Below are 25,693 nucleotides of genomic sequence, written 5' to 3' on the forward strand. Positions count from 1 at the left end.
TCTAAAGCTACAGTTCTCCACTGTGCTCTTAGCCAGTTTCTAAAAGCCAGAGACAGACATTCGTTCTTCCCAGTAAAACCCAGAGACAAGTGCTGAGAGGCCCCCTCTTCTCCTGCAGCCACGCAGCTGCCAGGCCGACACTTCAGTGTCAGATCAAACTGCTCTTTGGGTCCTCTGCCCGTGCTTTCACTGGACTGTCTGTTTGCTTGGTGCTGAATTGTATCATTTTTTTAAAAGACTTTATTTATATTTTAGATAGAGGGGAAGGGAGGTAGAAAGAGAGGGACACATCAATGTGTGGTTGCCTCTCACACACCCTCTACTGGGGACCTGGCCCACAACCCAGGCATGTGCCCTGACTGGGAATCAAACTGGCGACCCTTTGGTTCTCAGGCTGGTGCTCAATCCACTGAGCCACAGCAGCCAGGGCAAATTGTATGATTTCTTTATAGTTTTTGGATATTAACCTCTTGTTGGACTGTTGTTTGCAAATATTTTCTCCCATTCTGTTGGCTGCCCTTTAATTTTGTTAGTGGTTGCCTTTGCTGTGCAGAAGCTTTTTAGTTGGATATAGTCCCACTCACTGCTCCCAAGAAGAGATACAAGTGGCCAACAGATACACGAAAAGATGCTCAACTTCACTAGTGATTACAGAACTGTGAATGAAAACTGCAGTGAGACACAACCCTCACATCGACTGGTCAGAATGGCTATTATTGACAAGACAGGTAAGAACAAGTGCTGGAGAGGCTGTGGAAGAAAAGGAGCCCCCACTCACTGCTGGTGGGAACAGAAGCGGGCACAGCCACTGCGGAGTTTGGCGGTTCCTCAGAAAGTTAAGAACAGTTACTATATGACCCAGCACTTTCTTTCCTGGGTATTTACCCCCCAAATTTGAAAAATATATGCACCCCCATGTTCACTGCAGCACTATTCCTGGTGGTCAAGACATGGAAACAACCAAAATGTCTTTTGACAGAGGACTGGAAAAAGATGTGGTCCATGCATACAATGGAATACTGCTCAGCCATAAGAAAAGATGAAGTACTGCCACTTGTGACAGCATGGAGGGTCCTGAGAACATCATGCTAAGCGAAATAACTCAGTCCGAAAAAGCTAAGAACCACATGATTTCACTCATAGGTGGGACATAAAACTGAAACTCACAGACAACAGTGTGGTGGTTCCCAAAGGGAAGGGGTTGGAGGGCAGTAAAGGGCAAGGGGGCCAAATACGTGGTGATGGAAGATGATCTGACTTTGGGTGGTAGGCACACAATGCAATACACAGATCATGTATCACAGAAATGTACCCTTGAAACCTATATAATCTTATTAACCAATGTTACCCTAACACATTTAATTAATTAAAAAAAAACAAGTACAAGAAGCTGCAGGAGGAAAAATAGGCAAACTACTCTTCTCACACAGTAAAAACAGACTGACCTGCTCAGCGGCTTCCCTTTTGGCGTTGTAGGTGTCCAGGTGTTCTTGCAACTCCAAAACACTGAACTTGAGTGTTTCTAGCAAATCACATGACATCAGCTGTCAAATCAGAAACACATCGATCCAGGTTATGGTTTCTGGTCACAGTCATGAGACCGGCAACTTTTGGGTCATGGAATTTCTGTTGGTTTGTGGCCCAACCTGGAGCCAGTGCCCCACACCAAGGGCTGACCTTTCACTGAAGCAGAGTAAGAATCAAGTGGGATCTCTCCAGGATGTCAGCAAGGACCAGCAGGCCTTCAGATGCCTTAAAAAACTGATCTGACAGCCAAGAAATGGCATGTCGGACCAGTACATCATACCTTGAAAGCAACACCTTTGAAGCTTCTTAAACCTTCATTAAATATCTTAATGCATAATGTAGGAATGTGTTTGGAAACAAGGTGGGAAGACCAAGGAGCTCTGGGTTCTTAATGGGGGAGGTCTAGTGCTCCCCTCCCCACGCTCATTCAGGCAGCATGAAAAAAGCACCCATCTCCGGAGCATGATCTTGTTAGCCTCCGCATCTAGCAGGCTGGCGGGGGGGAGGGCAGGGACGGGGCCAAAACAGTCACAAGTCACTGCCGATGGTACACTGGAGTTGTATTTTGCTAGATATTTACAATCGAGTTGAAAATATGAACCTTTACACTTTAAAATGCTGAATTACCTCTTAAACAGCCTATTTATTGAATGATGCCATTCAAATTTAGTCTTTATAGTGAGCCCTCAGTCAAAACTTACTGTTTCAGCATCCACAAAGACTGTTGGGCACTCCGAACACATCATCATCACTTCCAGTGAGCTTTTGAATTTGGCACCGATGCGCTGCAGACTCTCGCCGAGAAAGCTGACTGCCTCGTTGGTTATGTCTCCAAACCTTCTTTGAATTGTCTGTGGAGAAGAGCATACAAAAAAGTTTGGTATTTCCTAAGAAGGCTTCTTCTCTTTTCATCTTTAAGTAAAGAAGGATAATTTATTAATTAGGGCAATGTTTTCTTTTAAAATATTGTAGCAATATATAGAATCCTAATAACTGATCTGCAAAGCCATGTTTTTAGGCACTTCTTTAGAAAACATTAATTTCTAAAAACGATCAAATATTTATAAAACAGTATTACTGAATAACCAATGACACATACCCCTCACCTATCCCCAATTCTTGAGGTTTTTAATTTTTTTTTTGAGGAGAGACACTAGGAATACACTCTAGAAATAAAGGCCTCACATTTCTGAGGAATTAGCTCTTCTAAAGTTAAGTTCTAACTGGAAGAAATTTTTGGTAAATGTAGTTTACTCCTCTTGGCCATGGGGCTGCCATCTGACTTTAATTAAAGTCATAAAAGTACATTAAGAGTGGTATCTTCTCAAAACTCATGAATACTCATTCACATAGAACAACCAGATAATGTCAGAGCCACAGTGAGCACTCAATGGATTAGAATACATTTACATTAGTATACTAATTATACAGATACTTAATGTGTGCCTATGTGTGTATGTGTAGCACTGGTAGGCGTCATTATCATTTTAGAAAGCCTAACTCACAACCTCAGGCATCAAGAAACTTAGAATGCCAAAAGAAATAAAAGAACATAAACAGAAAATCAAGTCGCAATGCAAAAAGCACAGAGTCAATAAGTGCTCCGATGAGCGAGCAGTGAAGCATGTCCAGGAGGGAGAGCTGGAGGCCGGGATGGTTGGGAGAGCTTCAGTGAGAACAGGCAGTCCCTGCGCGGCTGGGCGGCAACGTGGCGGGCAATTCAGAGGCTGATGACATAAATGGGGGCATTTCTCTGTGCCTAAGTTACCCCAGCTACAGAATGCTACAGATATATTTACATTCCATAGGTTTGTCATAAGAATTAAATACTTAATGTAAAGAGTTTAGCTTACCGCCTAGCATGTAGTGAGCACTAGAAATGTTAGCTTGTTGTTATTATTTTTAGGATTGGAAGCAACCTTAGCTAAATTTTTTAAGGTCTCCACACAGTAATAAAACTACCAATTACTTTGGCATTTAAACTGTTTAACGATATTATTGACTGTAAGCTCCTTGAAGGCAGGGATCATGTTTTTTATATTTCTTTGGTGTCTCTCATGGTGCCTAGTGTACTGCAGAGAATTTTAGTTGTTTTGATGTTTTATTCTAATTGTCTTACAGATATTTGTAGTAGTCATTGTATAAAGTACCAGCAGTGGTATGTCACAATGTAAATTTAGTAATATCACTCTCTCTAAGGAAAAAGGTTTTAACAAAGATTCTACTTGTTTGTTTTTAGAAAGGGGGAAAGGAGGCAGAAAGAGATGGAGAAAAACACTGATGTGCAAGAGAAACATCAGTGATTGCCTCCACATGCCCCCAACTGGAGACCTAGCCTGCAACATCCCTAACCAGAGACCTGGCCTACAGCCCAACCATGTGCCATGGCTGGGAATCGAATTGGCAACCTTTTGGTTTGTGGTACGTTGTCCAGCCCACTGAGCTACATCAGTTTGGGCAGGAAAAAAAATTTTTTTGAAGAAAATCAGTGGGAATATTAAAATTTGAGATACTGAGTTTAGACCCCAAACCCATAACTTGGCCAGGTAACAATAACATCAGTTCAGAAACGTTCAACCTTGCCGACCTGAAACAGCCTGGAAAACACGTGGAATGTAAACACGGCGCAGGACCCGTCGGAGTCAGACAGCATCTGGTTGACGTGGCAGCGCCAGGCTTCCTCCTCGTCATCACAGGCTGCCGGCTGAAAAGCGGCTATTATGGCAGAAAGAAACGGTGACGGCAGAGGGGATGTCTGCGCTTCTGGAAAACCATCTTGTTCCTCTTCATCCTGACTGTTGACACAAATATCACAGCAATCACGACACTATCTTAACAGAATAGACTCAATTTCTTAAAAGAGTTTTAGTTATCCAATACAGATTATTTTTATGAATCCACAACAAACTCAACTTTTAAAGAAAGCATGAAAAAGCACAAATAAGCAGATTTCCATGTTCTTTCTATTTAGCAGCTTTGGAATTAAAGATCTAATTTCATGTGACCACTTGAAAGCAATGCGAGTCCTATGGTATGCTAGCCCTATGGACTAATTTCAATGATGGCTAAGAACAATTTAGATTAGAATGCTTTAATCTTACATGAACAAACTCAAAGACATAGACAACAGAATGGTGGTCACCAGAGAGGAAGGGAGGTGGAGGAGGAAGAAGTGGGTGAAGGGGTCAAATATATGATAACGGAAAAAAGTAAACTTTTGGTGGTGAACACGCAACAGTATACAGATAGCAAGTTATAATGCTGTACACTTGAAATTTATTTAATGTTAACCAACGTTGCCTTAATAAATTATAAAAAACAAAAAGACTTTCATTTTAAATGGTCAATTTTGGAGGTCCAATTTGTAGTGATAACATTTAAGAGGTTTTGGCCATGTGCTTTTTTGCCAAGGGCTGTGTTAGGTGGACTGTTTCATCCAGTCTTCACTGCCCCTTTGTGAGGGTTGGGTACGATTATTATCTCAGTTTTCTCAATGAGGAAATAAAAGTGTAGGGAGGTTAAACAGCATGCTTAGATTATCAGGTAGGGAATGACAGAACCAGAATTTGAACCCAGGACTACAGGTCCAAACCCAGTAAAAGCCCTGACACACAGCACGAGCTCAGCTGTTTCACTGAGCACATACTATGTGCCCAGCAGTGTGTCAATAACAGATTTTACTCAAAAGAAACATAAGACCTAGCGATTTTCTTTAAGGAATTTACAATCCTAACAGCCAGATGATAAACAAAAATGAAATAATAAACAAATACAAGGATGTTTTGGGGTTGGCCAGTCTTCAAAGAAGTGTGTAACTCTGGGTCTTGAAGGTGGAAATGAGCTCGAGTCAGACAGTCCGTGGAGAAATGTGTTACTCAAGGTCTCCAAACGGCCTGCTTCGCATTACAAGGCAGCTCTGTAACACTTCACAGACTTTAAGGAGTGATTCATATAGAAGAGAGGGTTCTGAGTAAAGGTTGTGGGGGACAATAAAAATAAAGCAGACATTTGAAGTCAAAAGTTAAATTATACCTTAAAAAGTTTAATTTCTTAAATGTCCCTGTGGTGATTGATTTGAACAAAATGTACCCTTGTAAGCCTAATGTCTCTCTATAAACAGTAGGGATGCTCTGTTCTGTTTCAGCTTCAGTACTTGGCCAAAGTCAAGTGTTTGGCTTCAGCCTTTTAGAAAGATAAACAGCTGGATATCTACCTCCACGTCACTTCTGGCACCCCGGGACTCGTGTAAGATCGGTGAGTGAGGGACGGCACAGGCTACTGTCATGTCCAAATCAAAGACATGAACAAGGTGTTACTACTATCTGAGTGTACACTCTCAGATATAGGGAAGCAGTGTAGGTATGCTAAGAGTGAAAAACTTCCTCATTTGTTGTATGTGTTAAAACTCTATTATCACTCAAAGTATACTGAATAATTTGTATTGCATGAGTAAAACTGACGTACTTGATTACTAAATATTAATTTTGGTATAACAATAATTGTCAAGGAGCTTCAAATTGTTAACTAGAGAAACATTTAAAAGGAACAGTCTAGCCCTGGCTGGCGTAGCTCAGTGGATTGAGCGCGGGCTGTGAACCAAAGTGTTGCGTGTTTGATTCCCAGTCAAGATACATGCCTGGGTTGCAGGCCATGACCCCCGCAACCACATATTGATGTCGATGTCTCTCTCTCTCTCTGTCTCCCCCCTCCCTCCCCTCTCTAAAAATAAATAAATAAAACCTTAAAAAAAATAAAAGCAAATTTCCTTGTTTAAAAAAAAAAAAAAAAAAAAAAAAGGAACAGTCTAGCCCTGGCCACTGTGGTTCAGTTGGTGGAGCATTGTCCCACTGACCAAAAGGTTGCAGGTTCAATTCCCTGTTAGGGCACATACCCAGGCTGTGGGTTCAATCACCCTCGGCTGGGGCACGTACAAAAAGGCAACTATTCGGTGTTTCTCTCTCATATCAATGTGTGTGTGTGTGTCTCTCTCTCCCTCCCTCCCTAACCCTCTCTTAGAAATAATGAAAAAATATCCTCAAGTAAGAATTAAAAAAAAAAAACAACTAAAAGGAATAGTATAACATCTGGCAGTACAAAGAAATCATCACTTCTGCCCATTCTCTGTCCAACTCAAAAAATCTAACCACTGATAATGAAACTGCAAAATGATTTTTTGATATATTTCTGGTTTATTCTGGTATCACAATAGTTCATTCCATGATTTGGATACTTGGATCTGGCCATGGCCCAATATTGATTTTAACATCTGGCCATTAGGCAGTCTGCCAAAATAGGTATTTGCTGTACTTCTAAAAGCATAATGTCGCAACGCCTTGAGAAATGCCTATTTATTTTACTTTAAGTGAATATTAGTAACGGAAAACAAACCCATCACAGTAAGTCATGTCGTCTTTAAAAATGAAGACAGTGTGATTCTAGACTAAAACATACACAGAAATGCAAGTGAGTACACTGGGATAGACGGTCATATTTGGGAGGGGATGGGGCAGAAGATATCATCTCATGAAGATGTTTTTGTGACACTATTCTCACCTGGACAGTCCAGAAAAATCGGCTTCTTCTTCTTCACATCGTTCATCTAGTTCTTTCAAAGCCAAGGTAACATCTTCTTCGCAGACTGACTCTGGGTAGCTTCCGGGAGCTAGGGGCTCGGGCATGTCAGTTTCCTCTAAATCAAGAATCCCTTGACAGACGAGAGAATCCCGCTGTTCTTGGATTATATATGGCCTTTCATCTTCAAAGGCTGTGATAGCCTGTTCCTCCTTTAATACTGAACTTGTACCCTGTAAAAACAGTAATTTTTTATGGACTTTAATAATGTGAAATGACAATTTTACCAACACAGAATAAATGACTATTTGCATTAATATACAACTATTTTATTAAGTTGTCTTCATTTATATAGTTTAATTTTTGGAGTCTTTAGACTCTGATTACATAAAATTTTAAAAAATAGTCTCAGGTTTTAAAATATTTGAAATTAATATGCATCACCTATTGCCACATAGAAACCTTAAGGAGTTCTCTTAATAGGATTTAGGTGTACTTACAAATACATTCTTTGGTAAAGTATCTCCTTTCATTCATAGTCTAATTCTACATAAGAGGTGTATATTACTGCAAATTCTCTCTCATATGAAATAGCATTTCTTTCATTATACCAGAACATTATACTCAGTGAATTCTGGATACAAGGATGGGGAAATCATTGAAAATAGTTAATCTACTGGTCCTGTCAGGCTGCCCTTGGGTCAGGAACAAGTTCTGACCAATCAGGAGGATTCCAAACTGAAACAATGACATTCACGGTCTTACTGCTATAAGTGAGCTGAACACTTGTGATGTTAACTTTTCAGTACTATGACCACAGTACCTCATTTCTTCAGTGAGTTACAGTTCGGAAAACACTGGGAAATTTTAGACTTTTATTTTTGAAAATTAAATAATTACAAACTCATTTATCAAATAGGATGACTGCATTTTTCTAACCCCAAATGATAATGAAAGCTTGCATGGATATTCATTTAATCAGTTTGAAAATAAGCACTAGTGGTCCCTTACAGTTTTAGAAATAAAGATCAGCTTCTTTTAGTACTTAAACCTAAATTACTACATAGTTTCACAGTAGTTTCTTATCTTTTTTTTTTCATGGATAAAGATAGAATTTTCTTCCCAAAATATCAGAAGTGAAAGTCAGAACCCTTGACTTTTGACCACCAGCCTGGGCCTTAATTTTTTCATCTGTAAAATTCATTTATATAATAACAAGGATTTTGACTAGATTCTGGGCTGGGTGCTCTGAAATAAATGACTAACAACAATGTTTACAATCTAATAATGGGGTTAGGCTAATATGCAAATGATCATAATACAGAATGTGATGAAAGAAAGGTAAATATCATAAGCAACAGGCAAAACACTGTTGGTGCTCAAAGAAGGGAAAGACCACATCTGGCTGGAGGAAGTGTGGTGGGCTGTGACAAAGGTGGGGTAGAGACAGTGCTGTGGAATGAATGTTTCTATCCTCCCAAAATTCACATCTCGACACCCTAAACCCCCATGAGATGGTATTAGGAGGTGGAGCCTTCGGGAGGTGATGGGGTCGTGACAGTGGAGCCCTCATGAGTGGGCCCAGCACCCTTCCAGCCGAAGGCCAGGGAGCTGGTTAGCTCTTTTTCCAACAGCAAGACAACAGCCACCTGCCACTGGGAAGAGTGCCCTCACCAGGCCGTTAACTGCCCGGCACCTTGATCTTGGATTTCTTGGCCCCTAGGACTGTGAGAAATAACACATTTCCACTGTTGATAAACTACCCTGTTTATAGTATTTTGTCATGGCAGCCTGGGCTAAGATTGATAGTATTTCAGGAAAAAGGAATTCGAAGTTGTCACAGGCACAGAAATACAGCAAGAGAATACAAAGGTGCATGAAAGGATTGCTTCACAGAATAATACTTGAACTTCTTTTCTAACACACTCGAAGGTTTCCACTTGAAATTTTCCTTTTTAATGACTTGACTCCAAAAGGGGCAAGCATCAGGTATTTGGAAAGACAGGTTGTGTGACAGTGCGAGAGGCATTTCCATACCTCGAGTTTTTATTCTTAATTTTTCCTTCTACATCAAGTTAAACATATCAGGTTAAAATAATCCATCAAACTTCTTAGTTTAATGCCCTCATCTTTCATTAGTCATTCGTTCTTACATAATAATTTTAAGATTGATATTTTATCTGTAACTATTACTGTAATATATGCTAAATATTTCTCTTTTTTTAAATAGACAATTTTTAGAGCAGTTTTAGGTTTACAGAAAAATAAAGCAGAAGGTGCAGAAATTTCTAGCCATACACATGCCTCAACTTCTTTATCAATATTCCCCACCAGAGTGATATATTTGTTATAATAGACAAACCAGATTGATAGATCACTATCACCCAAAGTCTATGGTTTATATTTGAATCACTCTTGGTGTAGTATATTCTATGGGTTTGGACAAATGTATAGTGATTTACATACATTATTAGAGTATCATGCACATTAGTTTTTGCTGCTCTGAAAATCCTTTGTGTTCTACCCATTTATCATCTCCTTCCAACTCCCGATTATAATTTTGGTCAACTAAGGCAACCTAATATTTCTCTTTTTACAAAAAGATTTAATTTCTTTATTTTTTTGAGAGAGGGGGATGGAGGGAGAAAGAAAGGAAGAGAAACAGCGATGTGTGAAACATCGACCTGTTGCCTCCTGTCTGCACCTCAACCAGGGGCCAAGCCCACAGCCCCGGCATGCGCTCTGACCGGCATGCGCTCTGACTGGGAATCAAATTGGTGACCTTTCACTTTGTGCCCCAGTGCCCAACCGACTGAGCCACATGGGTCAGGGCTGGATTTTTCTGTAACACCTAGCTTTCATGAAGAGAATGCGTTTGGGCTAATGGAATGGATTCCAGGTTTATATTTATAGATTATGAAAATCAAATTTTCTTATTAGACAAACGAACACATACACACACATCCTTTGTTACATTAAAAAACTCAACACCTACAAGGAATAATTTCTGTCATCCATGGACTGGCCTCTAAATTATTATAAATACTAGAAGAAATCCTCTGTAAAGGCTTCTCTAATAAACACAGGTTCAGAATGGAATCCCTTCTGGAGCCCAGAAGTTTCTGTCATGACGTACTGTAGCCTGTTGTTTCAGCTTCCTGATATTGACATAATTTAAGAGAGAGATTCAATTCCGGGGATGGATTTTTCTTCATAAAATATAGTAAAGTTAGTTATATTCCTCATTTTAAGAAAATGCTTTAAGTAACAGAGTTATGCTTTTACTTCAATACCTTGGTGCTTTCATACTTTTTTAAAATGGGGGGAATTTTGGGTCATTTGATATTTTTCAGCACAGCAGGGGAAACCAAATCAGGCCAATATACCCAAGAGACACAAACTTGTTCTCCTGTGGGCAGCATTCTTTTGGGTGATGGTTTTAATGTCCATGCAGCTGTTTCTAAATGATATAGTATGGTTTAAAAATATCCCCTTCATTCTCATCCACCAGTTCACAAAGTTTATAGTAATAATGAAACCCGCTACTGTGAAAGGAAAAAAACTTGTAAACTGAAGTATTTTTCCTGCAGGAAAAAGAAGTATCCTCAGGAATGTCAGGGTGCCTTGGGGGCGAGCCCACTAAGAGATGTTAGATGAATGGATGCCCATCTGAAATACCAAAGTTTCCAATATACTGTATGGAAATACACGATTTCCAATAAAAATAAATTATTTCTAGGAGGTAGTTTACTATGATTGCAGCTTTTTAATAACCAAAAAATAAGAGTTCCATATTTGTTAAACAAAATTGAAACAAGCAACCATTAACCATACTGCTTGTCTTAAGAACGGATTTCTGGCGTTGGTCTCCTGTTCCACGTTCCTGAGGAGAATGGTAGCCAGTAGTTCCTGCCCACTGAACAAGCCTCCCCACAGCTGGGAGGAAGTGCAGTCCTGTCTACCTAAGTCGCATCTCTGCAACGTGTCAGTTATCTCCCATAAACATTTCTCACATTCAAGCCCTCGTCTCAGTTCAGGTTCCCCTTCCGTCTTGCTAATATTCTTATCTCCTTATCTCAGCCTCTTCCAGTCCACGGTCTCCACCTCCATCATGGAGACTTTACTAAAACACAATGAGATCATAGCCTTTCCGTGTAGCAGGTACAAGAACCTACTTTGCTTTCTCCATTAGAAAAGCTGAGATTTAAAAAAGTAAACATAATCAGATTACACCCTTCTGCTTACAATCCTCCAGTGGTTACCTGCTGTGCGGCCTCTAAAAGTGATCCGATCGTAGGAGCCCACCCTCTGGCCCCGCCTCCCTCCACAATCCCGTGTTCACTGTGCCCCACTGGCCGGCCTGCTGTCCTTCAGATTCTGCAGGGCCCCCTTCGCTGCTGCTCCCTCAGCCTGGAACATTCTCCCGCTGCATCGCCAAGGACGGGCTCCTTCTTGTCACTTAGGCTTCATCTCAAATGCCACCCTCTCCAACACTCTCCCTCACCAAGTCCACACTGCTGCTGGATGTTCTTAGTATGGATAGTAACACAACCACTTTCCGATGTAGTATTTATATTTCATTTGCTTTACCCATGTATTAGGTCTCCCCTACTGGAATAGGCCCATGAAACCAGGAGCCTCTGTTTCACAGAGTGCTGTAGCTGAGCATCAGGAACAGCGCCCAGCACGCAGTGGGGGCTCAGTAAACACTGGGTAAGTGATTAATGCCTGTGTCGCTCCTGCCTCGGCACCTAATTCAGTGCTTGTCACAGGTGTATCTTAAAAGAATGAAAATTTATAACTTTCTATCCCCTTAAGGTGAAGTCTAAGTCTTTAGTCGGCATATAGGGCCCTTCATATCTTAGGCCCCAGCCATCTCTCCTATTGCTCCTCCTTCTCCTCCATTAATTCTCCAAACACTGAATTTCCTGCTGTTCCTGAACCTACCATGTTATTTCACATTGCCATGTCTTTCCATGTGCTGTCCCTCAACCTGGAATGCCCCAGTTGCCATGAAGCCTGTCCTTTACCACTGTTGCCCTGTGCACAGCTGATCAGCCTCTGACTTTCACAAAGCCTTGAACATGTCTGTTCCTGAGTTTCTCACATTGAAATGTAAAGCTACTTTTTAACCTTCTCTGTCTCCCTTAATAGATAATGCACCCGGGAGAGCCGGGATCATGCCTTATCTCTCTCTGTAGCACCTAGAGAGCCCAGCATTTAGTAAAATCTCAATGAATACTTGTTGGATCAAATTACCTGAACTTCAGCTATACTAGTGTGAGCATTTAAAAAAAGTTGCCAAAATGCCTTCGTTTCAAAATATGTCCGCTTACCGTTAAAGATGTAAAACTACATTATCAGCTACTAAAAGCGTGAGAATTCAACTTACTAAAATGATGAGATCTAACTCCATGAATTTGGTGAACGCTGTAAAAACCATAGTATTTTCCCAATGGTCACAAAGGCATAAAAGCACATATGACAGAGCTCCACAATTACAGTTTTTAAAAAAGCATTTACAATAATCTTAAGAAAGAACACTAAGGAAACTAATACTTACTTATTTTCAGTCAGTCATTAGCTCGGAATCTGGCTTACTTCTCACAGGCCTTCCCAAAAGAGCATGATACTAGTAGCTCCAAAGTCTTTTTAGGAGATTTCATTTAAACAACTGCTAACACAGCTGGCCTGAGGTTTCCATCCCAATCACAGCACCAATTACATAAACCCAAATACAAAGCAAAAGGAAATGGGAAACCGAAAGCGGTCCTTAGGGAAGACGCAGCGCCACAGAAGATGCTCCCCGTCCCCAGAGAAGCGGCTGGACACGAACCTAATCACATTCTGCAACACGAAATGCTCATTAAAAACACTCAAGATTATTTTTAACCTGTAGGTCATTTCCTTAATCCATCAACTGTCCTTTATCATCAGAATTGCCTTTCATTTAAAAACAACCCACCAGGTTAGAAATACTGGACACAAATCAAATCGTCAGCATCATCAGAGGAAAACTCTTTGGAAAGAAAGGCCAGGGATGGAACAGAGTGCTAGAAAGAGCCCAGATTGGCCATGCACCAGCCCCCGTCTCTCCCCACCTCAGGCAGCTGGCTATTAGCATTGTCTAGGGAAGGCTCCAAACTCGGGGTCTCATCTCTGATCTGAAGCACTTCTTCTGTTGAGATGCTGCCCGTGGAATCTTGAGACTGAAGTAAGTCAGAATGGTCTGGCATGGTTTCATCCGCAGCAGAATCATTGTTTAACTAAAAGGAAAAACAGTACAATAAGGAATTTATTTATGAGTCGGTGATGGTCACAAAGGCCACAAGAAACACGTCTGTATCCTAAGATAATTGGGTCGGGGGGAGGAGGATGTTAGTTAGCAAGAGCTTCTCTGACTCCTGAAACTGCCCTTTACCCCACGCAGTCTATCAGAATGGGTACGCTTAATGCACGCAGCTAACCAATCCATCAGCAGAACTGAAATACCCTTTATACAGGTTACGTCTGCTAAACAAAGCTATCAAAGGGGAGGAGCTTTGATGTTCATCTTGAGCTGAAATTCCTATTTTGGGGGTGAGGCTCTGTGTTTTCAGGGGTCTGAGCATCGGTGAGCCAGGGGCTCCTCCCCGTGGCTTCGGTGCCCAGCACGCAGCGGCTTCTCAGGAAGCAGGGGTAATTTTAACTCTGAGCCGGCTGTCCCCTCATGCAGGCTGAAACTGATCCCATAACACTCCAGTGTTACAGAAAGAGTTAGGACAATAAAATGGTTGTCATGATAGTCTATCATTAGTTGGTTTATACTCTTTGAAAAGTGGTAGTAATTAGAATAAAGGAAAATATTACACTTCTTCCTTTTTTAAAGCAGGGTTGTAAATTTTTCATGGTCAATATCTAACCTGAGAAATAGTAAATTAGTGATGCAAAGTAGGTGAAGGCAAAAACTGCCCCCCCCCCCCCCCCCCCCCCCCCCCCCCCGCCACGAGGAGGAAGCAACTGCAAGTTCTTTTTTCTCTCACTACCACTACGACCGGGGTTGGCCTTATAAGGAGATAGCCAATTCTGCCCCACCGCGCTCTTGGAGGCTACCCTTCAGTAAGCACTTCCTGCGGGCTGGGTGGCGTTCCTCCTCATGAGGCTCTCATGAGGCCATGTATCCTGGCCACAGTTACACCGCTGGACAGTGGCAATACCACAGCTTCAGAACCTACACTCTGACTCCAGGGAGGGCCTGTCATTCACTTGGTCACGGTCGCCAGTAACTCAACCATTCCTGTAACTGAGAACAGTCCCATGGAGGACCATGCATGGGAGGCACGGGCCTAGAGGCCCGGTGCACTCCCACCTGCCAGCTGCATGGTCCAGGACAAGTCACTTAACCTGCAGAGCTGCAACAGCCATCCTCACCTCCAGCGGTCCAGGAGTTACAGTGACTAATACATGGAAGGCACCATGGGCAGAGACTAGCTCATCTTAAACACTCAGCAAATCATAATTATCTTTCTAATGCTTAAATGGGGGGGGTTAGTTAGAGAACATACTGGGGCAACAACGAGATGCTGAAAAATGAGGTGACATGAAGCCAATCACAAACCGACAACTCTACATCTGGTCTAAAGCCAGCTCAGCCCTTCATTCGACATCACTGCCAACAGCTGCCCTGTGAACCGGATGCAGAACAAATGGGTCCCGATTAACGGGAGGCACGGTTTCGTTCAATGGGAAGCGGGCACTGGCAGAGGAGCGGGGGAGCTGTGGGCTACGCCTGTCCTGGCCGGCTGATCCTCCATCACGTGCACCGTGGTGGATGCTCCTCACACTGCCGCTTCCAGCTCCAGCCCGGCTCCCACTGCACCTCTGGCCTTCCTCCACGGCCACATTTCCAAAGAACACACTACCCGTAGCCTTCTTTTCCTCATTTTTCATTCATTCTTTAACTCTCTGCCATCTAGCCCTAGTGATACAAGTCAGAACCTCCATTTAACTGACTTCACTGTGAAAAAGACCAAAGTTGTGCTCAATCTTTCCACATTAACTGGGAGAGAAAAAAGGCAGTGAATTAGGCAGTGCTGGTGCCCACACTGGTACTAAAAACAGGCACCATTCAAAAGGAAGCCCTGTTCTGAAAGTGCCCAGAACAACGTGCCACTCCTAGGAGAGGGGCGGTTTAAGATGCGTCTTAGCAAATGGGTGTGCACTGTCGACTTCAAGGTGTAGTTCTGTCATGGATAATGGGATACTCCATTACTGCTGCGAGCCTGTATTTTCATTTCATGTGTGCATTTTAGCCAAACTGAAATGAAAAACAGAGTATCAGGAAGCAGCAGTCACTAGGCTGGAAGCTAAGAGCACTAGGAGACCAGCTGTCGCTGTGTGAGAAGGTGGCGATGTACCATCTGCGAGCGTGAGAGGATCTGGCTGGCTGTGAGGGCCGCTTCCTCTTCTGAGGACTCGTCTGTGTCCTCCTGGTTCGTCAGGTTCAGGCTGGGCGTGCTGCTGGAGCACTGGTACTCCTGGAGGGATGGCGTGTCCCCTTTGTCCATACTGTCCAGCGAGCGCCTGCGGACTCCCCAGTTGAAGTTGTCCATACTTTCACCCTGGAAAAGCAAGATGTGATTTCTAAGACCTCAAATACATGCTCACAACTACAGTAAACGTAGTATGCCAGGAAACATATACCAAGATGAGGAATACTTAATGCATTGTCGTAAGCAGAGTTTCAATCAGCCCTTCAATTTCTTGAAACTTTTAAAATATCATTAAATATTTATATTTCAAGAGATCAAAATATTTGGTTGATAACCTGTTTTAACTAAGTAATTTTTTTTACGTTCTCTATTGTATTACTGGGGACCAACTAAATCTACTATCTAGGCCATTTCTAGTCTAATACACAAACACAGATGAGGTCACAGAGAGGACGAACACATCACAGACAACAACAAATAAACACCCCACAACACCAGGCTGCAACTTACCTGCAGCTCCTGGTTAGCAAAAAGGAAAACACACAGAATTAGAAAGAACGAAGACAAACATTGAAATATACACTGCACTTCTGGGGAAAACTCGTCGTGGTTTCTCTAACTCAAAGACTGATTCAAGCTCTGGGTTAAGCTTTGTGCAGGAAGCCAACATGAGATTTAAATTACTTTTTAATGCAAAATATGTGAGCAAGTCAGACAGACACTTAAAACAACATTTCTTTGATACACTTCAGCAACACGAACTTTCAAAAAACCTTCAAAATTTACATAGATTTAATACTTGGTACAATGCAGAACTGACTGACAGCAAAATACCGACACGCAGCTGACAACATATGAGGTCATGACTATTTCAGACTGTAAGATGGTTCTGACTGAATCAAGGGGTCATTTCTTATTATAAAATAGTTTAAGCTATTACAGCTATTGAAACCTAACTTTTGCCAACTTTAAAAGGTCAAGAGGAAATACAGCAAATTCTATTTCACCCTGGATTTATAGAAGTTAAATTTCTGTTATTCTAAGCTGATCCTCCCCCTGTAAGGATATCATTCTTACAACTCGTCTTAAGCCCCGATATGACAGATTACAGTGAATCAGCTAGCTAGCAAAATATAATTTATGTTCCTTTACTCAAGAGGGATTGTTCAGAACAGAGGTTTTCAAATCCTTTAAAAAAAGAAAAAATAAAGCAGAGGAATACCTATTTCAAGTGAAATTTAAGATGCAAGTCGACTGCGTAAAACTGATTAACAAAATCAGAGCTGATCTGGTTGGACCAGGAGCTCCAGCCATTGGCCCTGGGATCTTTCTCTCCTTCTCAAGGTGCATCCTAGCAGCCCTCGGACTCTGCTGGAGCCAGAGCTTGAAAAGCCACCTTCCTAGAACATGTCTCGAGTGGTATTATGCAGCATACACACGATAATGGCAATGGCCCTCAGCGCATATTTGGTGAAGGAACAAATACACACTGCGGGCTTTCAAGATTTCATTAGCAGTTGAGTTTGTTTGTAGCAAAGTCTTTCCTGTTACCATATTTTGAGAAAGACTACACTTAGCTTTTAGAAAATCTCTATCATTTGATTTGGCCTAATTATGAGGCAGAATTAGCAGCACTCTCCCCAAAATGCCATCACTTGAATTAAAGCCAGACTTACAGTAAACATCTTTCATTTAATTGAAGAAAAGTTTTATTCAAAAGCCATTCTTATTACTGCTGACATTTTAAAGTACTGGGTAAACTTGGAAGCATTAATAGTGTTCTTTATAAAAAAAGCAAACAAATAATAACCTTATCATTACAAAAATGTCAAGGGCCTACCTTTAACAATTTTAAATTCTGAACTCTAAAGAGCAAGTAACTACAAAAGAATCCAGAAGCTGCCCACACCCTTGAGATAGGGCAGCAGGCCCCTTCGCCCATTCCACTTTCTTGCTTAATTATTCATTCAAGTCTGTCCTATTTCCTACAACATGTTTTCCAAGTTGTGGATGTGAAATCTATTTTAGAGGGTGACCTGCCCTTTTGGAAAACAAATATAAAAAGGAAGAGAACAGAAAATTTCAGGGCGCATAAAGCACTGAGGGAGGACACATACCCTTGCAGCTTGTATTTTGCAGGTGTGCAGTATATCCTGGGATGTGATATAAAATGTATTGACTGTGGAGCACAGTACCTTCACAAAAGAGCTTAAAAGCTACTGCCCTGCAAGCTGCTGAATCTGTGTAATTGTGTGTTCGGGAAAGGAAAAACAGTGAACTACTGCACAGAAGCCTGCACAGCTCCTAGGTTAGTGTAAAGGCCTTGTGTCTGACGAGGCACTGTGGTCACAGCCTCCCATCTGCAGGGGCGGCTGAGCACAGAAGAGGACCTCCCTGATCTGGTTTCCTGTCAACAACTCCTGGAGGGACAGGACAGAAAGCCACTACATTTCATTCCTCCACCTCGCCTACTGGAGCCAAAGGAAATGCCCCATCAAGAGAGCTGATGAATGCATGTGTTATATGGGTGACTTGAATTCTCTGTTGAAAGACACCAATGACATGGTATGGATACTTAGTAAGGCATTTGGGGCTCTCAAATACAGAAATTTGTAGCAGTTTTAGAATGAACCTTTTTTTTGTCTTGTTTGACATAAACTTCTCAGGTTTGGGTGCCCGTAGTTTAGGGTGCTGACCTCAGCGACAGGGACAGGTTCCTAAGACAACCAGGGCAATCCTGTCCGCTTTGCCTGAGTGATTGTTTCAGACACTGGCCAATATCTCAATGTGGGCCAATGAGATGTGACAAGAAATTCGCTAGAGGATTTAGGAGAGCAATTTCTTTCCTTTCCTGAGAGCATTTCTGGAAGTGACCCTAACTTCTGGCAAACACTCTGCTGTGGGTGGAAGGCCATGCACAGAAGCGACAACCATCTTTGTGCTGTCCGAGGCCCAGTTGACTCAGAGAGGACGGCAGGGCTTGCACAACTGCAGAGAAAGGGTCAGCGACCACCCTGAGCTGTGTCTCTAGAGAAGCCATGATTCTGGACGATCTCAGTTTTGTGAGCTCACAAACACACCTTTTGAGTTGGATTTTGCACCCGAATGACACGACCATCAATTTGATCTAAACGGAATCAATTTAGAGGGGAAAGCCCTTTGGGTCTTGAATGAAGGGAGGCATTCAGGAGCACTGGCTACATCACATCTTAAAGAAGAGAGTGGCGAGGACCGCCACAGGAAGAGTCCGGCACCTGCCGTAGAAACAGGTTCTAGAGGGCCAGAGCCTGTTTGTTCGCCAATTTAGAGTGAATACCACATTCTTTAAAATTGTTTGATAAATTTTAATTCAATTTTGTTACTCTTTTGCTGCACATTAATTTCACATGCTAAACATTTAAGTCTAAACTCACCCAAAATGTAAAAAATAATTTTGGTACAACATAGGGAATACAGTTAATAATACTGTAATAACTGTGTACGGTGCCAGGTGAGCACAACACTTACTGATGGGAACCACTCTAAATTACATAAATGTCTAACCACTATGTTGTACACCTGGAGCAAATGTAATATTAAATGTCAAGTGTAGTTGAAAAAAAATTAAGAGAACAACTTTTGATGAAATACATTTTTAATTTTCTATTTTTAAAGATAAAGACAAAAAAATTAGATGTTCCTCTTTTATTTCAGACTTATTCTGATGCTGGACTAATTGTACTAATCACATTAGTTCCTGATTTGACTTGGATCCCAAGCTCCTGGGGTCCGAGGCGTTATGGATGAGACAAAATAAATTCTCACGGACTACTGAGTCCTGTGGGGGGCGGGGGTGGGTGGGTGGGAGGGATGGTGCGGCTTCTCCCTCAAGAGGAGAAAAAGCCTCAGAGCACCTCGGCCACTCCCTAGAGGAGAGCACCTGGACCCTTGCCTAGACGTTCTTTTATTAGGTTCAATTTGCATAGGAATACAGGGTGTATATGTAAAGCTCATCAATCATTGTCAGGCAGAAATGATTGAACAATAGATAACATTCAAAGAACTCTGAGGGCTTATTCTGAGTCAGGGTCAGATAGTTAAAGGGCCTTAAAACTTTGGGGAACGAACTCACTTTCTGCTTGGACCCTTATCATTTAAATTGAGGGTATTGGCAAAGTAGTTTTCATGGGATTTTCTGCATTCTTTCTTAGGCCTGGTTGCCCCAGGGAACGAACGGCCCTTTCCAGCACAGGCCCACACCCACCTCCAGCATTGTTTCAGGCTTAAGACACTGTTTCAGGCTTAAGTCAGGCAGGGGAAGTAAGGCAGCCAAGAGATTAGGAGACTTCTCCCAGACAGAATGAGGACTCAGGCTGTGTCAAAGGCGAGGGTCATCACCCCCTTTTCCTATAGTCCCCCAAGTCCTTCCCTGAGGGCCCCTTTGTGACCATGCCTCTCTTAGGTCGTCCCTCCTGTGAGGAATCTTACCCATCATTGGCTAACCAGTCATCCACCTGGGGCCAAGCAGGGTGAAGAGAAAGGGGGCAGAGGTGGTGCCCCTACAAGGAAGATAAGTTTTGTCTCCTAAGTGGCTTCGGGTTCCAAGGTCCTTTACTCAGCCTTAGCCCCAGGGGATTACAGCTTCTGAAACCAGTCAGGGCAGTTCCCAACACTGATTTAGGTTTTTATCCTTTTGACCTTACACTGACCTTAATAAGGAAAGCATCTCTGGTCAAATCTTCAATTTTTATACAGTTACAACTGTTCTATAAATATTACAATAGAAAGCCCATATCCTTACCTCTGCGTCTTCCAGTTCAACATCTAAAAAGTCAAAATCCTTAAAAACTCCAAACTGTTGTTCACTGGTATTATCTTCCACCGCTACCTCTTCCTCTTGAATTATGTCTTCCGTGGCAGAAATCAGGCTAGTCTGCTGGTCACCGACTTCCAAATCTTCGTTCGAAGAAAACACCACCTGACCGCCCCACAGAAACAAAAGCCATCTGTCAGCCTTGTCATCCTCACACGAGACATCAGTGCCCTAAGAGCACCCCGGGCCTCAGCTGTCAGTGAATTCAGAGGTGTCATTTGGTCTGCACGTTCACGTCTAACTGGGTGATCCCGTGAGGGGCACAGCTGCCACGTGTCACGGAGACAAGTCATGTTTTTTTCATGCTCCGTCAACACCATAAGCCAGGTAAGTTAAAAAAGGCAAGCAAGAAGACAGAATAATCTCCCTTTCCTCATGGAATAACACGATTTTTAAAACCTTTATACACGGTTTCATGGTTACTCACTGATGGATTCTTCGGAAGGCCAGATTCTGGACCACACAGAGAAAGCACATTCATTAACTTTTCTCTTGTTCTTCGCTAAGGGAAACAAAAAATCAAATGCTGGGATTACTATTAAAATAAGACAATTTCTCAAGTTTTCACACACACGATAAAAGTTGATTCTTCTGTTCCCTGGAAGTTCAGTTTTAATGTACCTGTGATAACTGCGGCCTTTTCCAGCTCACAGGAACCAAGGCGGTAGAATTAGAACCAGAAGAAGTGGACGAAGTACTTCTAGTAACAGCGATCACTTTTGGTTTCCCATTTCTTCCAGCTGCAGTATGCTGATCACCATATTTGTTTCCAATAATTGGTGTCTACGTACGAACAAAATGCCAGTGTTTAATTCAAATATTTCAACATAAAGGGGTTGAGGGTATAGCTGTGGCATTTTTAAAAACCACCAACCAAAAAACAGCATAAGGAGAAAAACTACTTAGCATGTGGTAGATGTTACAAAAATCAAAGTAAGATGTCTTTTTTTAAATCAAGAGATTTCATTTTATTGGAAATAAGGCTCTGAGACTACCAGAGAGCTTGTTCTTATTTTCAATATAGATCCACTTTTCTTAAAAACAACCACCTCCAACCCTTCCCCACACAATTATAAAATATATCTTCTTTGAAAGCTCAGAAAATATAAAAATAACTTTAAAAAATTTTACCATTCAAATTTAATGTCTCTTAACATTTTGATGTTTTTTCAATGCATATTGTTCAGTGGGCTTCAATAATGTGCTTTTGCAAAGACTCAAGGTAAATAACAACTTCAAAGAGAAAGATATCTGTGTAACTACTACAAATCTGATGTATAACATCTCCAAAATTTACTTCAGTAAAAATTCTATAAAGATTCAAAACTCATTTATATGTATCTGGCTTTGAACTGTCTTGAATTTGCATTTGAAAATAACATTCAAGCTCACTTGCATGTTATACAAGTCCGTTTCTTATGATCTGGTGCCCACTTACCTCCCTAACCTCAGCTTCTACCATGCCCCCTTGAACTTCACACACCAGCAAAACCAAACTTGCTATTGTTTCCCACACACACCCTACTTTTATGGACCCATGTTTTGGCACAGGCTGCCCCTTTTGCATGGAACAGTCAGCAAGCACACCCCTACTTATCTTTACGGTGACTCCAGACTTCCACGAAGCCCCGCTCTGACAGCACCACCGCCTCTGGGCGATCACACCTGGACAGTCTGCCATGCAACGGTGGACTGTTCGTGTGCCCGTCTCCCTTAGGACAGATTCTAACCCCAATGGATTCCGTACTGATTTTCTTCCCCTTCCCCCTGGTCTGTTTTCCATCCCATCCTGTTGCGAGACTGATCATCCTAAAATGCAAATCCTAATACAAGTATGTCCTACTCCAGCTAAAAATCCTTTAAGAGCTCCAACTGCTGCAAGATAAACCATCTTGGGACTAGGGCAGGGAAGGTACCTGTACAGCTCTTGCCTCCGCCCCATGCCTTCAGCTTCATTTCTTACCACACTCGACCTCCATTCTCTGTACTCAGTGCTCAAGGTAGGCCGTGCTAATTGGAAGTTTCCAGAGCCCCATGCTTTCTCACAATTACAAGCCTCCACTCACACATCTGCCTTTTCTTGGATTTAACCTCCTTGTCCCGAGCTTCCAGATACACATGCCTGCCTAGTGTTACTTACCTTTCAGCACTCAGCTCGGATCTGGTTAGAGGTATATGTGTTCCTGGAGGACTTTTACTTTCAGCCGAGCACTGACCACAATGTTTATTTTCCTATGTCCCCAGCAGAACATGAGCTTCCGGAGAAGCCTGCTCCCCATCCCCTCTCCCTTTCCAGCCCCTACTGCAGCGTCTGAGTGTGAGCCCAGTCAGTGCATGTCAATGAACAAGTGAGAATTTGCATGAGAGCATCTGTATCAATTCCTGAGCCTCTTACCTCAGATATATCAAAGTGAAAATCTAAGGTCTTCCCAGGCAACTCCTTAGAGACATTGTTAAAAATCTTAGTGAAGGATATTTCAGGAGAACCTGTATCTCCCCCATAGGTCTTGGGGCTGTCGTTGGGCACAACGAGACTTGCCGAGCGAGACACCACCAGTTTTAGTATGTTGAGGGCTTCCTTCCAGTAAGGACTCTGAGTTAAAAATGTAACAGACATGTACGAGTTACAAATACATGTTTAACTAAGGACAAAAATTTAGTTATACTGTAAACAATGAAAATACTGTTTCTACAAAAACTATGAACTGCTTAGGACTTAGAAGTCCTAAACAGATCTGAGTTAAAAGAAGAAAGAAAACAAGTTATTATTCATACTGATAGTTTAGTTTTGTAAGACATCATATACTTAATAATGTTTCCAAATCAGAATATCTTGCATGCCTCCCAGTGAGTGCTTTAAAATTTTAGTAATGGTAAACAAAGGAGTTACATATATGTGCAGGTTCTTGAAAAATGAAGTTTATAGTTTTATGGCTCTAAATGTTTTAAGTTTTGGAGATTAAACATTTTAAATAATACCTTTTTAGACATAATAGTAAAATACTAAAAAGAATTTAGATTTTTGTTGATAACTCAAGCTCCAAATGATACATTTAAGCACAGGGCTGAAGTGAGGCTCTCGGGGACTCTTGAGCTGTGTCGGCTACTCTTCTCCCTGCCTGCGTGGTGGCCATGGTTTTTTTTTTTTTATTGTTTTTCTGCTTTTCTTAGTTTTGTATTTTTCTACTGAAATAATTTAGGAATAATTTACATGATAAATTTATATGTGTAGAAGAATCAATGTCAAAGAATGTATACTATTTTCCCTTTACTATCTACTGAAAAGAATACATATAAAAACTACTTTTTTCTTACTTGTATCAATATCACATTTCAGCCTTTTGTTATACACACTGTTTACAGTGACAATATCGTATCTCAGCCTTGTAGTATGCATATTGTTTCACAGCTGATACTCCTGGGGTGGGACACCATTAAAACAATAAAAGGAAATGAAAAATCTTATGCAGAACTGAGTTATCCAATTTAGTTAATGACATCTTGCTATAAAGATATCTAGAGCACAAAATATTTAATAATAGAAATGCCCACATAATATTGTGACATTTTAAGCATATCATTGTAAAAAGCAGTTTACATTTATCCAAGTAGAAATTGTTTCTTTCTGACAAAAATAATTAGAGGCTCTGGCATTATAAAATACAAAAACTTCTTCAGGAATTTCCACAAATTACATGGGCAGCTGTGTTCTAAATGTAAAAAATTATCAGGAGTTCAATTCTATAAAATGTTTAATGTTTGAATAAAGTAGAAGTCACTAACTGCAATGACCCATCAGCTACATATGACCTTGGCTCACACAACACTTGAAAATACATTTGAAAAAATAATTGAGCCAGCATTTTAAAGTTAGGAGATTTAAGAGAAAAACCCAGGTTTCTGGCTTCTGTTTAAAAAAAAAAAAAAAAAAAAAAAAAAAAAAAAAAAAAAAGGAAACTGGAAGCCCTGGCCACACTGGACCTGGACGCCCACAGGGCAGCCGTGGGGGGCGGGGGCGAAGTCATGCTGTTCCGGGCGTGTGCATGCGGTTTGCTCAGATACAAGTCTATGTCCTCTTATTACGGCTACTTGTGGGCCCAGGGGGCATGTGAGCCTGTGGTTCTGAACAAAAGAAATATATGTGTCCTAAATTAGTAATTCAGTGTGGTATGTGTTTCTATGGGAGACCCAGCTAAATGTTTGATGAATAAAAGTCTTTATGCTTTAAGAAGAGAAAGGTACTTGAGGAAAAAAACAGAACTGTTACTTGGCGAAGCTTTACTCATTCAGAGCTGAGATAGAGGAGACAAACGGGGTCATTCAAGACTCCTGCTTTTGGACTATTTGTAATCAGTGATTTTCAAGGGAATCTGAAAACAGGGACCAGATTACCTAATGGAATGGAAAACATTTTAATCCAGTTTTATTACTCAGATATGGACTAAAAACCACAAACTCATTGCTAGCCAAGTACTTCCATTTGTACATTTTGTTTTAGAGAAAGCAAGTATGCTGGAATAGAAACAAAATATTAATCTGCAAGGTCCTTAAGGAGTTTGCTCTGGAATAAGTTGCACCCACAACGCTGACCGGCACGGCGAGGCCCGTCCTAACAAATCGTTGGAAGGTGAAATTCCACACAGACCAGCCTGACTTGTCATCACTTACACTGAACCATGTCTGATTGCTTTAACTTTCTAAGTATCTGCTGCTTTTTAAGAAAATCAGATACCATCCCGATTCTGCTTTTTGTCACTTACACTGAGAACACAGTCCCGCGTGTCCTAAATATTCCCGAATCACCACTTCTTTACTCTTGGATACTTGTGGTGCTTCTGGTTTTTTATGGTTCTACATCATTTTGAGATGGACATTTCCATACGTAAGTTTTGAGGTCACTCACCTGCACGTATTTGCCAATAATCTTTATGATCTCCAGATTGAACTGCTTCACTGGGGCCGCGGAGAGGTCAACGTGACTCAGGAGACTGTAGATGATCTGCAGCAGTGACTGCTGCATGCTGGACAGTCCTTTCTCTAACAGCTGGCAGTAAAATTAACAAGCTTACTTTAATCACGTGGAAGAAAATTCAACATTGATATTTGCGATATTGAAAAATAAAATATGATAGATTCAAACCACCAGTTTATGGTTAGATAGATGGTTAGAAATCCAGAGACCAATAAAAGTAATAGGTAATATCTATTATTGTTATTTGTCGTTGGTTCAGAAAAAAGAATTAGATATTTTTCATCTTAATCTTAGTGTTTT

The 25,693-nt window shown here is 41.4% G+C and overlaps 1 protein-coding gene across 16 annotated transcripts in view; it reads right to left on the bottom strand.

The window, feature by feature from the left end:
- Positions 1 to 25,693, bottom strand: part of FRYL (FRY like transcription coactivator) — a 241,791-nt gene that overhangs the window by 12,288 nt on the left and 203,810 nt on the right. For 9 of the 16 annotated variants that reach the window (XM_036020307.1, XM_036020309.1, XM_036020304.1 and 6 more), the window contains 12 exons: positions 25,325 to 25,465; positions 22,817 to 23,014; positions 21,043 to 21,204; positions 20,849 to 20,923; positions 20,350 to 20,535; positions 16,080 to 16,088; positions 15,495 to 15,698; positions 13,200 to 13,364; positions 7,081 to 7,331; positions 4,115 to 4,322; positions 2,229 to 2,378; positions 1,446 to 1,544 (listed from right to left, as the gene is read on the bottom strand). In XM_036020307.1, the coding sequence (XP_035876200.1) occupies positions 1,446 to 1,544; positions 2,229 to 2,378; positions 4,115 to 4,322; positions 7,081 to 7,331; positions 13,200 to 13,364; positions 15,495 to 15,698; positions 16,080 to 16,088; positions 20,350 to 20,535; positions 20,849 to 20,923; positions 21,043 to 21,204; positions 22,817 to 23,014; positions 25,325 to 25,465 (1,848 nt within the window). The remainder of the gene's footprint in view (positions 1 to 1,445; positions 1,545 to 2,228; positions 2,379 to 4,114; positions 4,323 to 7,080; positions 7,332 to 13,199; positions 13,365 to 15,494; positions 15,699 to 16,079; positions 16,089 to 20,349; positions 20,536 to 20,848; positions 20,924 to 21,042; positions 21,205 to 22,816; positions 23,015 to 25,324; positions 25,466 to 25,693) is intronic. The other 7 variants (XM_036020319.1, XM_036020301.1, XM_028507663.2 and 4 more) reach the window with 3 other exon arrangements.

The sequence above is a fragment of the Phyllostomus discolor genome, chromosome 1, assembly GCF_004126475.2.
Source record: "Phyllostomus discolor isolate MPI-MPIP mPhyDis1 chromosome 1, mPhyDis1.pri.v3, whole genome shotgun sequence".
NCBI classification, from domain to species: Eukaryota; Metazoa; Chordata; class Mammalia; order Chiroptera; family Phyllostomidae; genus Phyllostomus; species Phyllostomus discolor.